The sequence below is a fragment of the Salvelinus alpinus genome, chromosome 2 (genome assembly GCF_045679555.1).
Source record: "Salvelinus alpinus chromosome 2, SLU_Salpinus.1, whole genome shotgun sequence".
Lineage (NCBI taxonomy): Eukaryota > Metazoa > Chordata > Actinopteri > Salmoniformes > Salmonidae > Salvelinus > Salvelinus alpinus.
The window spans coordinates 47,549,475-47,566,280 of NC_092087.1; the positions used below are offsets into that span (position 1 = coordinate 47,549,475).

General features: G+C 42.7%; 1 protein-coding gene across 8 annotated transcripts in view; it reads left to right on the forward strand.

Annotated features, from left to right (window-relative positions):
- Nucleotides 1–16,806, forward strand: part of LOC139563299 (plasma membrane calcium-transporting ATPase 1-like) — a 168,770-nt gene that overhangs the window by 25,534 nt on the left and 126,430 nt on the right. For 7 of the 8 annotated variants that reach the window (XM_071381876.1, XM_071381930.1, XM_071381866.1 and 4 more), the window contains exon 2: nucleotides 15,524–16,072. In XM_071381876.1, coding sequence (XP_071237977.1) covers nucleotides 15,877–16,072 — 196 coding nt within the window. In that variant the 5' untranslated portion in view covers nucleotides 15,524–15,876. The remainder of the gene's footprint in view (nucleotides 1–15,523; nucleotides 16,073–16,806) is intronic. The other variant, XM_071381896.1, reaches the window with a different exon arrangement.

Here is a 16,806-nt window from a genome sequence, read left to right on the forward strand (position 1 = left end):
CTGATGCATCACTCTCCGTCTTGGTCATATAGCCTTTACACAGCCTGGAGGTGTGTTTTGGGTCATTGTCCTGTTGAAAAACAAATGATAGTCCCACTAAGCACAAACCAGATGGGATGTTGTATCGCTGCAGAATGCTGTGGTAGCCATGCTGGTTAAGTGTGCCTTGAATTCTAAATAAATCATGACAGCGTCACCAGCAATGCACCCCCACACCATCATACCTCCTCCTCCATGCTTCGCGGTGGAAACTACACATGCAGAGATCATCCGTTCACCTACTCTGCGTCTCACAAAGACATGGCAGTTGGAACCAAAAATCAAACATTTGGACTCATCAGACCAAAGGACAGATTTCCAGTGGTCTAATGTCCATTTGCTTGTGTTTCTTGGCCCAAGCAAGTCTCTTCTTCTTATTGGTTTCCTTTAGTAGTGGTTGCTTTGCAGCAATTTGACCATGAAGCCCTGATTCATGACTTCCTCATGACTTCCTCATGAAGCTGGTTGAGAGAATGCCAAGAGTGTGCAAAGCTGTCATCAAGGCAAAGGGTATCTACTTTGAAGAATCTCAAATATAAAGTGTTAGGGTGGAAACTATTAATTCCTCAAAATTCATTCATATTTGCTAAGGTTGAAAGAGGGAGAGGCCGTAAAGAGTGTTTTTGTCCAGTGTCTCTACCTGACTGTATATGTGCTCGTGAGACCCAAATGTAATCCAAGCAGCAGGAAGACCCTGAAGTAGGAGAAAAATTGTGGTAAGGGTTAAGCCCGTGTGTGTGTTTTCATTGCTCTTTATCAATGAGGGTTGACATGGAGATGTTGTGACCCTGGCTCTGACCAGTGTGACGGTTCGAGATCCCTGGGTCTCACAGTGGATGGAAAAGGGAACCACTGATCTCACACACACAGAAGTAACTTGCTCTGTACTTTGTTTTTCTAATACCACTGGCACATTCATGTAATAGTCATCCTAGTTCTGTGGGCACCCTGGCATGTCGTTGTGTTTGTCTGTGTGCCAGCATGCCTTCCAGAGCCCGTCCCAGATCGAGCCTCCGTGTTCTGATCCACTCCATCTGTCCTCCGGTGACTCAGGTGGTGCTGTCTGTCTGTGTCTCCAGCTATTTATTTAGTGTTCTATATCTCAGATACACTCAGAGAGGAGGAAAATGGTCAAAACCTTCTGGCATTGAGGAGCTGTACAGGAGGACGTTATTTAAAGCTGTGTGGGGTTGGGTAGGTTACGTTCTAAATGTTAGTTACTTGTCCAAAATTGTAATCAGTAACAACTTTTGGATTAGCTGAACTCTAATGTAATCAGATTACTTTCTGTTACTTTTGGATAACTTTCCCCTTTCAGAGGGATTAGAAGAAGACAAAAGGGATCCATCAAACGTATTTGGTGTGTCTTCATAGTGATCTCTGTTTGTTCCACCTGAGCGAGGTGGAACGAACTTAAACTTGTGCCTTTTTTCAATGCTCAATTGAATGTCATTGAGAGAACAGAAAGGTGTCGTCATGTATTTTTGGAGAAGCATCCTTTCTGAATTTAAAAGTAATCCAAGAAGAAATCATCTACTTTTTCAAAAGTATCTGTAATCTGACAATATTTTTGCTGGTAAGGTAACTGATTACATTTACAGGGTAACGCAACGGATTCGTTTTTTGTAATCAGATTACATGTTTGAACTCCTGTGTTTTTTAATAGCAGATTTTCTTGGGAAGGTTTTACTTGCAATGACTGTGATATGTGGTTGTCTTACCTGCCTTAGTTGAAAGAACTGAGTGTAAATTGCTGTTGGAAGCATCTGCTAATGGATCAACATGTAAAATATGTTTGCATGTTTTTTGTGATTTCCATTTGTCTGTTGTCGGCTCCTTATATGGACGTGTGTGTGTGTGTGTCTGTGTAGGTTCTTGTTGTAGCTGAGTCCTTATATAGAGCTGTGTGTATGTGCGTGTATTCAGTTTCTTATTGTAGTTGAGTCCTTATATAGAGCTGTGTGTGTGTGTGTGTGTGTAGTTTCTTATTGTAGTTGTGTCCTTATATAGTCTGGGGTGTTGGGGTGTGTGGCACCGTCTTCGCTGCTGTTATGTCTTGTTCATACCTTAGGGCCAGACGCCTACCAGACACACACAGCGGGAGAGAGGGATGAGAAGGAGAGGAGGATTAGAGGAGAGGAGTTGGGAGGTGTCTTTGTGATTTGGGCTGGCCAGCTATGGCTCTGCTCACTGCATGTTTGAGAACACAAATGAGTTCAACGTGTCTGAGGAGACGAGGGAGAGAGTTGCCTCACCACCAACCCTCACCCCATCTCTTCATGTTTTCCCCCTTCTCATGCTTTGCCTCTTATTCGCTGCTCGACTTCACTAGTCGTCTCTCTACTTACATGGTTAATCTATTTTCACTCTCTCTCTGTACTCTTCAAGTCCCGTCCGTCTCTGTCTTTTTCAGTTTCTTCTCTCTCTACCTCCCTCCCCCCCTCTCCCTTCCTTTCTCTCTTCCTCCCCCCCCTCTCTCTTCCGTCTCTCTTTCTCTCTCTACCTCTCTCTGCAGTAAGGGATTTCCTCCTCCAGGCAGGTCATGTGACTGCAGATAGGGTGTGGTCTCCTTCATTCCTGCTTTATCCTTCTGCCACTGCAACAGTGAAACGAGGGAGGGAGGGGGAGAGAGACGGAGGGGGAGAGATGTTGATGTGTCCTGTCCTGTTGCAGCCTTTTCATTGGTAAACACCAGCAACTGGTCAGCTCTTTTAGAACAGAGGCAGCACTGCACTGCATATACAAACACAGACCACATGCTAAGATAATGTTTGTTTAGCTGTGATTTACTGGATATTATCATCTAGGTTTTTAAATTGACTCATATCTAAAAATAGGGGAGTGGACAGTGTGTTTGAATGCAAAACATTAGCTTATTGAATAACACACTCCAAGGCTTCTCTCTCTCTCTCTCTCTCTCTTTCGTACTCTGAGATTGTGTATTCTGAGATTGTGTTGTAGTGAGAGTAAGCACAGTTGAACTGAAGCGGGTTCTTTTGAGAAGGGCCTGATTTCCCTATGGAGTGTTACCAAATGTGTTATATGTTAAGACGTTTATTATATTAATCCCTCTCTGAAGTCAACTGTGATCTGCATGCGCGTGTGTGCACACCATACTGCGTGTGTGCACACCATACTGCGTGTGTGCACACCATACTGCGTGTGTGCACACCATACTGCGTGTGTGCACACCATACTGCGTGTGGGTGGAGCAAGTGTTGGCAGCTTGCGTGTGCTTACACTTTACATCACATGGGATGTATGAGTCATTAGTAGGCAGTATAGGGCTGTAAGCGATCAGCCAGCTATAGCATGTGGTGCTGGAACTGTAAGGTTGAATTGATCTGTTGCTGGGTGCGACCGGGCAAGTTTCCCCACTGTCTAGGGTGTGGCCACAGCCACGTTTGCTTAGTGGCAGGGGGGGAGGTGGGGTTTGGTGCAGTGTGTGTGTGTGTGTGAGTGAGGGGTTGCGCGTCTGCAGGGAGGGAGGGAAGGAGAGGGAGAGACGCAGTCCGTGCTTTAGTATGCAAGGCAGGTGTGTCTGCAGAGGCAGGAAGAGAGGAGGCAAGGCGGGGTGATGGGGAAAGGGCAGGGAGGAGAGGGTTGAGGGAGAGGTTGAGAGGCAAGAGAAGGATAGAGGTGAGGAGTTCTGCCTCCTTCTACCAACTGAACCTTATTCTCTCCTCTTGTTCTTGTTCCCCCTCTCTTCTCTTCATTTCTGTGCTCCCCTTTCTACCTCGTTAGAATACAAACCCAGCTCTTCATCTTTCACCTGTGTCACTAACCTCTCCTTCCCCCATCTCCCTTTCCTCCCTAATTTGTTTACCAGTGTTTGTGATCTGTTTTGCCTCCAGCCAATCTGTTTTTCCATCCCCACCTGTTGAATACCCTGACTGCTGATGGATGAACGGAGGCTGTAGGGATGGAGTGTTCGAGTGTTCGAGTACTCGAAAGGACGCCAAAACTCGATCTTTAACCAGAGATGAAAAAAATAAAAAAGTTAAAAACACTAAAACAATTTGGGGGAATGTGCTTTGTGGATGCCTGAACAGGCAAATGAAATGTTCTTGAGGACAACGTTAATTTGATTTGACATGTGGATTTGTGGGGCACAGCAGAAAAAAAATCCATGCCAAACATCACACAGTTCTTCTCCCTAAATTCCCTCCATGTCTCACTCAATTGCGTCACGACCGTGAGTGCGCACACAAGCTCCCGTTAGGCCTACAGATATAAATGCCTGTTATAAACTGATGGGATACACAAGCTACATTCCTTGCCAAATGACGAGAGTTTTAGCAACAATTCAAAATGGACTGGTTGATTGTTCCAACAACGAGCTGCGGTTTTGGAATAAATGTGTCCCCTCTATTTTCCACTTAATCTAATTTGCAAACTGTTAGTGCCATTTAGAATTTGTTAGCCTAGGCAGCAGGTAGCCTAGCAGTTAAGAGTGTTGGGCCAGTAACTGAAAGGTTACTAGTTCAAATCCCTGAGCCGACTAGGTGAAAGATCTGCCGACGTGTCCTTGAGCAAGAACTTCTGCTAAATACCTAAAATATAAAAAATAAATTAACATGGACCGGTTCCACACACAAGTATATATATCTTTTTTTACTGTTTGGACATAGGAGGCCCAAAAAAACCACACACGAAAAAATGTAACCCTCTCTCCATCACCAACCCAGCTACTGTTGCTAACCCCATGTTACTCTGGAGAGCTGCTCGCAGGTTGCTGTTGTTGCTGCACTCCACTCCACTTTTCTCTCATTTGTTTTCTGTCTGTTTTCTGTTCTAGATACAGGATAGAGTGCTCTTAACTCTAATTTGATGCCAGTTCATGACAGTATATTTGTGTTTTCTTCTACTAATCATGAAAAATCTGGTTTTGAAAACTCTAAATTTGATCCTGCACTTTTGAATGCCTACTAGACGCTTAACAGTTTAGTATGAATGAGATGTCGAGCTTTTTTCCTCCAGACATTTTCTACCTCTACTTGTTCGGAGTGGGATAGCTCTTTTTTTCTTTCTCTAGCGGGGTTATGACATCTGAAATAATAAGTTACGATTTAAACCAGGCAGCCATGTCCTGTCAATGTCCTCTTGTTGTCAAGTGAAGGGCTGCAATGGAAGGTCGGTGTTGGAATAGATTTACCTTGTTCACTTATTCACTGGTAAATGCCGCTGCCACTCTTCACAGCACGTTGTATTGAAGTGGCCTACTACTAGAGGAAGAGAAGTGAGAGAATAGTGGAATGGGAGTAGCAGTGTGTAACTGGGAATTTACACACTTGACATTCACTTACCACACACTGCGTCTTGTATAATTATTTATGTCTATAGTACTGTAGTAATATAGTAATACTGCGTGTACACTTCTACTTCTACTGTAGTAGCTGTTTGCTCTAATAGTCGTAAGACAATTTGTTCCTGGTTTGGGGTTTGCTATATTTCTGCGCACGCACGCGCTCACACACACACACACACATACTGATCTAGCCTGAGGACCGTGGTCACTAATTTCATCAGCTGGCCGATAGTAAGCAGATAAACAGTAGAGTGCTCTGTCCAGAATGACAAAGCTTATATGGAGTCATTGGCTGAGTCCCAAATGGCACCCTATGCCCTGTATAGTGGGCTCTGGTCATTAGTGGTACCTAATGACCAGAGCCCACTATATAGGGCATATGGTGCCATTTGTGACACTCCCCAGAGGGACAGGGAGAGGGAGAGTGGGGTAATGGGAGAAAGAGGCAAAGAGAGCGGGGTAGAAGGGATGGGAGAGTGAAAAAGAGAACGAGAGAGCAGGTTTTGTTCCTAGCATAGGCTGTCATGTAGCCTCATGGTCTGTCATGGTCTTTGAGCCAGTAGAGCAGCATTTCCCAAACTAGTGACAGCGACCCCATGTGGGGCCACCTGATTTGAAAATGGTGCTGCGAAAGAAACTCTGATATAAAATGAAGCACGCTGGTTCACAGAACCGGGGTTACGTCGGTAACCTCCGGTAGCCACTAGATGTGGTTGTAATAAACAGAGCGGTTTCAGTTTTCTTCCTTCAAATGTGGCTCTATCTTTTGAGCCGTTAAAGCTACAAACATCTGCTGCCCTCCCTCTCTTTGACATGTCATCCACTTGACCTCTTTCTACTTTACCTCTTTCTACTTGACCTCTTTTTACTTTACCTCTTTTCTACTCTACCTCTCTTTAACATGTCATCTACTTTACCTCTTTTTACGTTACCTCTTTTTCTACTCTACCTCTTTAACATGTCATCTACTTTACCTCTTTTTACGTTACCTCTTTTTCTACTCTACCTCTCTTTAACATGTCATCTACTTTACCTCTTTTTACGTTACCTCTTTTTCTACTCTACCTCTCTTTAACATGTCATCTACTTTACCTATATTTCTAACTTGACCTCTTTTTTTCTGCTCTACTTCTCAATTACTCTCTTCTCTTTCTACTCTACCTCAATTTTAATTCAATTAAAAAATATTTATTGGCATGAAAACACATACATTGCCCAAGCAAACAAAGGCATTTGTCAAATAAATGATGGTACAGATAGATAAGAGGAAAAAACAGTACTCAATGGTTCATTGTTAATAGCAATTTAGCAGGACAACACAGTAATGAGGACTGTAATTTAACGATGAAGACACATGTAGCAACGTTATTGCTCTGGTGGGTTATCCATATTTCTCTCTTTCTACTCTACCTCACTCCCTTTTGTTACTATATGTGCCTCTTGTTTTACTGCTCTCTTTTTCATCTAGCTCATTTCCCTCTCTACAGTATATGCATATCATTCCTCCTCCTCCACCCCCTCTGTTTTTATATCCTCATTTTTCTCTGACATTCCTCTCTCCATCTTTCTCTCTCTCTCTTTCTCTCCCTCTTGATCACTCCCTCTCCCTCTACATTATTCCACGCCAGAGTTGAGTCGAGAAAGTGGGGCTCTTCAGTAGCCTGGCGGTGTATTCTGAATAGTATCTAGTGATGATTACAGTGTAAGTGGTGAGTTACTTGACAACAGGCCTGGTAGCAGATCAGGGAGGAGTGGTGTGTGGAGTTAGTCAAATACCCAGCCACGCTGTTAAAACAGAACCTCCCTGTGCTCTGCTCTATGCTGTGTGTTTGTATGAATAAGGAAGTGTAGGTAGTTGGCCACATGCCTTGTATTTGTGCTGCTCTCACTTCCTTTACTCAGAGGGAATCCCTCAGCTAGTAGTAGCTGGACACACACAGCTTTTTCTTTGGCTATTCGCTACTCTGCTCTTTTCCATGTTATCGTCTACTTCTCTAAGGTATTCTGGCTCTCTCGGTCTTTTCTTTTCTCTACCTTCTCTCTCTGTCTTTTCTTTTCTCTACCTTCTCTCTCTCCCATCGCTGTGGCATAGGCTATAGTTTGGATGTATTTAATCAGGTCATGTTACTAGAATAATGAGGGTACCCCCCCCTATCATTTCGGCATTCAAGTGAATTATTAGATAATTCTCCTCGTCCTGTTTTTCACATTCGTTCGTTCCTCATCTCTCCATCTCGCATCCCCTCTCTCCCTAATTGTATCATTACAATAGCTATAATTACAGCATTCCTTGTTAAAGACATCACCGCGCTGTTTTGCATACTGAGGGAACAAGCAGAGGCATCTGCGTTATTTTCTTGGTGTTGGAGATGCTCCGGCGCTTGGGCTAATTTCACTAATGAAATGACTATTGGTAAAATTAGCGTGCCAGTTGATTAGCTTGTCCTAATGAGTAGCTAGATCCTCATCCATCAACATTAATAAACATCTCTTCTCATAGAGACATGTCACAGATCTGTGTTGTTGTTCATTTTGGTGGCGGCGGTGCTCATTCTCTCTGGTGATGGATCGAGGATGGTTAATGTGGTTTATAGCCAAGTGACCGTGGGAAACGAGAAGAAGTCGGTAAAAGTCATGCTTACGGCTGTTTCTCATACCGTGTATTCAAGATCACGTTAATGTAAGTAGAGAGGGAGAGATAGATGAAGAGGGGTACAGAGGAGGATAAAGAGTGAGGGTGAGAACAATACACAGAGAGAGCAAAAGCGGGATAGAGAGAGAGGTGGGGAGAGGATGGTGACTAGGGGACATACTTTTGGTCATGTAGTGTATGTGGACACCTACTCATCGAACATCTCATTCCAAAATCATGGGCATTAATATGGAGCTGGTCCCCCGTTTGCTACTATAACAGCCTTCACTCTTCTGGGAAAGCTTTCCACTAGATGTTGAAAAATTGCTGCGGGGAGTTTCTTCCATTCAGCCACAAGAGTATTAGTGAGGTCAGGGACTGATGTTGGGCGATTTAGGCCTCGCTCGCAGTCGGTGTTCCAATTCATCCTGATGGGGTTGAGGTCAGGGCTCTGTGCAGGCCAGTCAAGTTCTTCCACACCGATCTTGACAATCCATTTCTCTATGGACCTCGCTTTGTGCACAGGGACATTGTCATGTTGAAACAGGAAAGGGCCTTCCCCAAACTGTTGCCACAAAGTTGGAAGCACAGAATCATCTAGAATGTCATTGATTGCTGTAGCATTAAGATTTCACTTCACTGGAAGTAAGGGCCTAGCCCTGAAATCATGAAAAACAGCCGCAGAAGATTATTCCTCCACCAAACTGTACAGTTGGCACTATGCATTTGGGCAGGTAACGTTCTCCTGGCATCCGCCAAATCCAGATTATTCCGTGAGACCGCCAGATGGTGAAGTGTGATTCATCACTCATCACTTCAGAGAGCGCGTTTCCACTTTTCCAGAGTCCAATGGCAGCGAGCTTTACACCACTCCAGCCGACGCTTTGCATTGCACATGGTGATCTTAGGCTTGTGTGCGGCTGCTCGGCCATGGAAACCCATTTTATGAAGCTCCCGACTAACTGTTTTTGTACTGAAGTTGCTTCCAGAGGCAGTTTAACTCGGTGGTGTTACAACCGAGGACAGACGATTTTTACGCGCTACACGCTTCAGCATTGGGCAGTCCTATTCGGTGAGCTTGTGTGGCCTGCTACTTTGCGGCTAAGCCGTTGTTGCTCCTAGACATTTCCACTTCACAATGACAGCACTTACAGTTGACCGGGGCAGCTCTAGCTGTGCATAAATTTGACGAACTGACTTGTTGGAAAGTTGGCATACTATGATGGTGCCACATTGAAAGTCACTAAACTCTTCAGTGAGGCCATTCTACTGCCAAAGTTTGTCTATGGATATTGCATGGCTGTGTGCTCGATTTTATACACCTGTCAGCATTGGCTGTGACTGAAATAGCTGAACCCACTAATTTGTCCACGTACCTTTGTATATATATATATATAGTGTATTGCAGTGTACTGTATGTTGTCTTAAAGCTCTCACTGTTTGTGCCCCTAATTTAGGGAGCCATTTAGTGGCCCTTTAGTGGACCCCAGGCGACTGCTGACATTTCACAAAGTCAATGGATTTTGTTTGGAAACTGAGCTCATGTGGCATTTACACATGCACACTGGTTACATCAGGCTAATGCATTTGTAAACCCGAGCAGCGTCTACCAACTTTTTGTCCATAAGCATTGCTGAAAACACCATCATTGAAACTCTAGAGGCCAGGTCACTTCCCTTCTGTGGAAAGTTTCTCGCGCACACACACACACACACACACACACAGAGGAACACACACTTTTTTGGGGAGCAATATAGATGGCCATTCACTTTGAATGGTAAGCTGTATATACTGTTGAAGTCGGAAGATTACATACACCTTAGCCAAATACATTTAAAATAATTTGTTCACAATTCCTGACATTTAATCCTAGTACAATTTCCCTGTCTTAGGTCAGTTAGGATCACCACTTTATTTTAAGAATGTGAAATGTTAGAATAATAGTAGAGAATAATTTATTTCAGCTTTTATTTCTTTCATCACATTCCCAGTAGGTCAGAAGTTTACATACACTCAATTACTATGTGGTAGCATTGTTTTTAAATTGTTTAACTTGGGTCAAAAGTTTCGGGTAGCCTTCCACAAACTTCCCACAATAAGTTGGGTGAAAGTTGGCCCATTCCTCCTGACAAAGCTGGTGTAACTGAGTCAGGTTTGTAGGCCTCCTTGCTTGAACACGCATTTTCAGTTCTGCCCACAAATGTTCTATAGGATTGAGGTCAGGGCTTTGTGATGGCCACTCCAATAACTTAACTTTGTTGTCCTTAAGCCATTTTGCCACGACTTTGGAAGTATGCTTGGGGTCATTGTCCATTTGGAAGACCCATTTGCGACCAAGATTTAACTTCCTGACTGATGTCTTGAGATGTTGCTTCAATATATCCACATAATTTTCAAGCCTCATGATGCCATCTATTTTGTGAAGTGCACCAGTCCGTCCTACATCAAAGCACCCCCACAACATGATGCTGCCACCCCCGTGCTTCACGGTTGGGATGGTGTTTTTCGGCTTGCAAGTCTCCACCTTTTTCTCCAAACATAACGATGGTCATTATGGCCAAACATTTATATTTTTGTTTCATCAGACCAGAGGACATTTCTCCAAAAAGTACGATCTTTGTTTATGAGCGGCCGTTCAGGTTATGACGCTATAGGACTCGTTTTACTATGGATTAGAGGTTGACCGATTTAATCGGAATGGCCGATTTTAATCAGGGCCGATTTCAGGTTTTCATAACAATCGGTAATCAGCATTTTTGGACGCCGATTACATTGCACTCCATGAGGAGACTGCGTGGTAGGCTGACTACCTGTTATGCGAGTGCAACAAGGAGTCAAGTTAAGGTGCTACCTAGCATTAAACTTATCTTATAAAAAACAATCAATCTTAACATAATCACTAGTTAACTACACATGGTTGATGATATTGCTAGTTTATCTAGCTTGTCCTGCGTTGCATATAATCGATGCGGTGCCTTTTAATTTCTCATTGAATTACTGCCTACCTTGCCAAACGGGTGATTTAACAAGCGCATTCGCGAAAAAAGCACTGTCGTTGCACCAATGTGTACCTAACCATAAACATCAATGCCTTTCTTAAAATCAATACACAAGTATATATTTTTAAACCTGCATATTTAGTTAATATTGCCTGCTAACATGAATTTCTTTTAACTAGGGAAATTGTGTCACTTCTCTTGCATTTTGTGCAAGCAGAGTCATGGTATATGCAGCAGTTTGGGCCGCCTGGCTCGTTGCGAACTGTGTGAAGACCATTTATTCCTAACAAAGACCGTAATTATTTTCCAGAATTGTACATAATTATGACATAACATTGAAGGTTGTGCAATGTAACAGCAATATTTAGACTTAGGGATGCCACCCATTAGATAAAATACGTAACGGTTCCGTATTTCACTGAAAGAATAAACGTTTTGTTTTCGAAATGATAGTTTCCAGATTTTACCATATTAATGACCTAAGGCTCGTATTTCTGTGTGTTATTATATTAAAATTAAGTCTATAATTTGATAGAGCAGTCTGACTGAGCGGTGGTAGGCAGCAGCCCGCTCGTTAAGCATTCATTCAAACAGCACTTTCCTGCATTTGCCAGCAGCTCTTCGCTGTGCTTCAAGCATTGCGCTGTTTATGACTTCAAGCCTATCCACTCCCGAGATTAGGCTGGCAATACAAAAGTACCTATTAGAACATCCAATAGTCAAAGGTATATGAAATACAAATGGTATAGAGAGAAATAGTCCTATAATAACTACAACCTAAAACTTCTTACCTGGGAATATTGAAGACTCATGTTAAAAGGAACCATATGTTCTGACCAAGGAACTTAAACGTTAGCTTTTTTACATGGCACATATTGCACTTTTACTCTCTTCTCCAACACTTTGTTTTTGCATTATTTAAACCAAATTGAACATGTTTCATTATTTATTTGAGACTAAATTGATGTATTATATTAAGTGTTCATTCAGTGTTGTTGTAATTGTCATTATTATTATATATAAATCGTCCGATTTAATCGGTATCGGCTTTTTTTTGGTCCTCCAATAATCGGTATCGGCGTTGAAAAATCATAATCAGTCGACCTCTACTATGGATATATACACTTTTGTACCGGTTTCCTCCAGCATCTTCACAAGGTCCTTTGCTGTTGTTCTGGGATTGATTTGCACCTTTCGCACCAAAGTACGTTCATCTCTAGGAGACAGAACACGTCTCCTTCCTGAGCGGTATGACGGCTGCGTGGTCCCATGGTGTTTATACTTGCGTACTGTTTGTACTGATGAACGTGGTACCTTCAGGTGTTTGGAAATTGCTCCCAAGGATGAACCAGACTTGTGGAGGTCTAAAATATTTTTTCCATGATGCCAAGCAACAAGGCGCTGAGTTTGAAGGTAGGCCTTGAAATACAGCCACAGGTACACCTCCAATTGACTCAGGCTAATTGACATAATTTATCAGAAGCTTCTAAAGCAATGACATTTTCTGGAATTTTCCAAGCGTTTTAAAGGCACAGTCAACTTAGTGTATGTAAACTTCTGACCCACTGGAATTGTGATACAGTGAAATAAACTGTCTGTAAACAATTGTTGGAAAAATGACTTGTGTCGTGCACAAAATAGATGTCCTAACCGACTTGACAAAACTATAGTTTGCTAACAAGAAATTTGTGGAGTGGTTGAAAAACAAGTTCTAATGACTCCAACCTAAGGTTATGTAAACGTCCGACTTCAACTGTAGATGGGGGTTAGGGAGCAGTACATGGCCATGATGGTTGTTTTGTCTAACTGCTTCAGTGAAAGGCCTGAGGTTAAATCAGTGAGGTGTCCTTTGTTTTATATTTATATCAAATTCCAGGGAAGATGTCGGAGTATAAAGAAGAGCATATTAACCCAATCTAGGTTTAAACCGCTCCAATCTAAGCTAATTATATTATGGTACTGTGTGTGTGTGTCAGGGTTTTTGTTAGGAAAATTTGACACCGGACAAGTGACTGGGAATATTTACATTTATCTGACATTTTGAGAAAATTACCCGGTCATCCATATGTATTGAGGTACGTAACCCATTAGGGTGTCCACCCAAGCAGCCAGCACCATCAACAAACGAGCGATGTTGGCCAAATGAGCCACATTTACGTGTCCTTAAAAACAAACTTAATTACAAATTTTGAAAACACTATATTCCTTGTGTTTCGGTGCGTAACCTATGCAAAACTTTCTAGCCCATTGCTTTATTGGTTTTTACTTTCCTAAAACAATCATTATTCAGCTGTTGGAGATTTGAGCACCAAACCCACCAGGGCATTGCATGCATATGCCTATAGGCAAAAATATATAAATGAAGAAAAAGGTTAGACCTAGAGATGCCGGTGGAATGCTGCACTGACATGCCTTTCAGATAGGCTACTGCCTCTGCTATGATATAGGCGTACACAAGGAGACTAATTAGTTAATTTTCTATCATAATTAAAGATAAGCATTATATTGTTAATTTCTAGGATTCACTCTGGTTGGCCTAAAACATTCTTCCTCACCTCAAGTTCAACTTTCGGAGTCAGTTGGTGCGCACTGCCACACAACACAAAGTTTCTAAACATTATTTGGGTAATTTCAAAAGTAAGTCAAGCCATTGTTTTTAGGCAAAATAAGAGCAGGATATTATATTTTGGCAAACACAATATTACAGTTGGAACTTAAATTTGGCCAAAGAAAATGGCCCAACAGAATTAAATGTAACACTTGTGAACTGGTTTAAACCTTCACAAATGTTTTGAACAGGCTATATTGCAGCAATTACCAACAAAGTCTAGTGCCTACCGTATCCAACAAATGACAGCAATAGGCAGGTCTACTTAACCTATCGTAAACTAAATACGGAGCACATAATTAAAAAGGCAGATCAAATTGAGAAAACCGAATGAAACGAAACACTTTTTGCATATTAAACAACTGGTTTAGATGAATAAATAGGCCTACAATAATAATAATGATAAAACAAATTATTATAAATAGCCCCCCCCCCCCCTTTTCCCCCTCCTAACTTTCGTTTTACTTCAATGAAAATGGCCTCCATCTTCGCAATCAACAGTAGCTTAGGCCAAGGCTCGTCTCTCGCTCTCCCTCCTCAGCATCAGGTGCATGTACGTAAGACAATCGGGGTGTATGAGAGGCAGCCCGACAATTTTTATTTATTGGCTTTTCATAATTGTTATCGGCCTAAAGTCGGCTGTTGCCGGCTAACGGAAACCCTGGTGTGGATGTGCGTGCGTGTGGATGTGCGTGCGTGTGGATGTGCGTGCGTGGGTGTATTTCTGGTCTGTGAGACAGAGAATGGAAATCCGGAGAGTCACACTCCAGCACATCAGTTCTTATCACATAAGCACACATCAAAGGCAGACCTCCATTTGGGGTGTTTAGCAAGTCACGGAGAGCCCAGAGGAGTGGGACACACACACGCACGCGCGCAAACATTCACACACTCTGAAACACACACACCGGCCCAAAGGAGTGGTCCAGAGCGTTATCTCACATTAGCATAATGTCCTCTTCCTTCCAGTCAGTTCCAACACACAGTGCCGTATTAAAGACTGCTGTATTAGACTTGTATTGTATGGGGGATATTAACAGTCTATTATAGCTCCTCTCTACAGCTACACACCATTTGATAACTACTCTATACCACTGGTGTCATAGAACCAGGTCACTATGGTGATTCCCATGGCGTCTTTATCCTCTGCCTCCAATATATAGGGGAATTAGGATTCTATGTGAAAGCAGTCGTTTTGGGACAAGCAGTTGGATCTACTGCGAGACTGCTAATCTTATACAAACAAAGGGGCTGTGTGTGTCAAGTGAGAGTCAGCTTATCCTAAATATGTTTCCTACTGTATGGCCTGTCCTTAGGAATTGTTCAACCTCATTGCAAAGCACGGCTGTCTTTCCCATTCAGAGAATCACATGCTCTCTGCTTTTGAGAATCTCTCCAGCTTTGGCATTTTCTTCTCTTATCTCAGTTCCTCCACTCTTGCAATTTTGTACATTTTGCAATGTCCAATGTGTATGCATGTAGTATTTGCGTGACAAAAAAAATGACAATGGGCAACAACAAAAAACTTGATATAAAAACGTTAGCTGACATGGGCTGGTTGATCTGGACGTTTTCTGACAAGTTATACATCGCTCTCTAAGGTATGCAACAACTAACATGACGAGGAACTGATGATGCCGTACCCAATTTCGTAATTGCACCTTGCGCATTCTACAATTGCAACTTTCAAGAGTACGTTCAAAACCGGACTGAGTTCCTTAAATTACAAATGCCCGCTCTTGCCCGCCCCACAGTTTGGGAACCACTGCCATACTGTTCCGCAATAATTTAAGTGTTTTTTCTTTTTCTCTGGTGATGTGGTGGTAATCTTGCAGTATTTGATAGAAATCCTCAATAGCAAGCTATTCCTGTGGTTTATATTCATTTTGACGTTTTCAATGTTTTAAAACCTTTTTCTTGTCTCTTTTCTCCTGCAGTTTTGTGGAACAGAAGAAGTGGTCAACGGATCATGACTCCACTGTTTCCTTGGTAAATAATATGCACTTCCGGGTCCAGACGCTCGTCCACTGATGTTCATCTCCCACACCTGGCAGAGAGACCACCACTCAATACTACTACAATACCCACATTTCCTGTCTGCACAAAGTAAGGACTTAGGTGTTGAAGCCCTTAGGTGACTTGGACTTCCTTGTTGTACTATTTAACTATTTCCGCACTACTAGCCAGTTCTTAGTTTACAACTGTCACGCACAGTGATCTTCGAGAGACGGTAGAGGCAGTGAGAGACAGTCGGCGAGTAAAGGGAGATAAACAATCAAACAACGACAAAATGGCCAACAACACGGCGGACCACCCTCCGGGGAACTCTGTCGCCGATGGCAACCAGGAGGGGGACTTTGGCATCACGGTGATGGACCTCCGAGAGCTGATGGAGCTGAGGAGTGGAGAGGCCGTCACCAAGATAGCCGACTCCTACGGAGACGTGCAGGGAGTCTGCCGCAGACTCAAGACATCGCCCATTGAGGGTAAGAGACATTATACACACACACACACATTACTGTATCACCTCATTAGCCCTACTGAATGTTATAATGATGATGTCATCATATATCTGACCCCTATTCATAGGTTGCACCTCTGTCACTCGGTCGCGTCATGCCATTGTTGGTCGTGTCATGCCATTGTTATGAACATTTACTCAAGTCGCCCTCTACTGGCGGCGCAGTAGTGGTGCCCTAAAGTGATGATAAGCGCCCAGTCATTCTGGACGGAGGCTAAGTATTGTTTAGACTAAATTACACAATAATGCCTGGAAATACGATGACATTGAGAAAGTAGTCAAATGTATAGTTGGAAACAACTTTGCCAGCATTATCATGTCGTCAAATGTACTTTAGACAGATGGTAATGTTGTCATTAGCTAGCAAAGTTCGTCAACAATTGCTAGCAATGCCTCAAGTTAGCTAGCTAAAATCAGGTGACCTTCCCTGAATTTTAGCTAACGTTATACTGCATCTAAAGTACATCTGGCAACATCAAAATGATGACAAAAGGTTTTCCTGCAAGTTATTTGCCTCCTTTTTGAATGGCATTGTATTTACAAGCCACTGTAATGCACTTTTGATTAAATCTTCACCGGGGATAATTGACTTTGCGTTGTGCAGAATGTTCAGCTGGGCAACAGGACAAAACGAACATTCAAAACAATATTGTGAGGAAACATGTAACCCATGAATAGGGCGCGTGGCCAGAGTTAGGC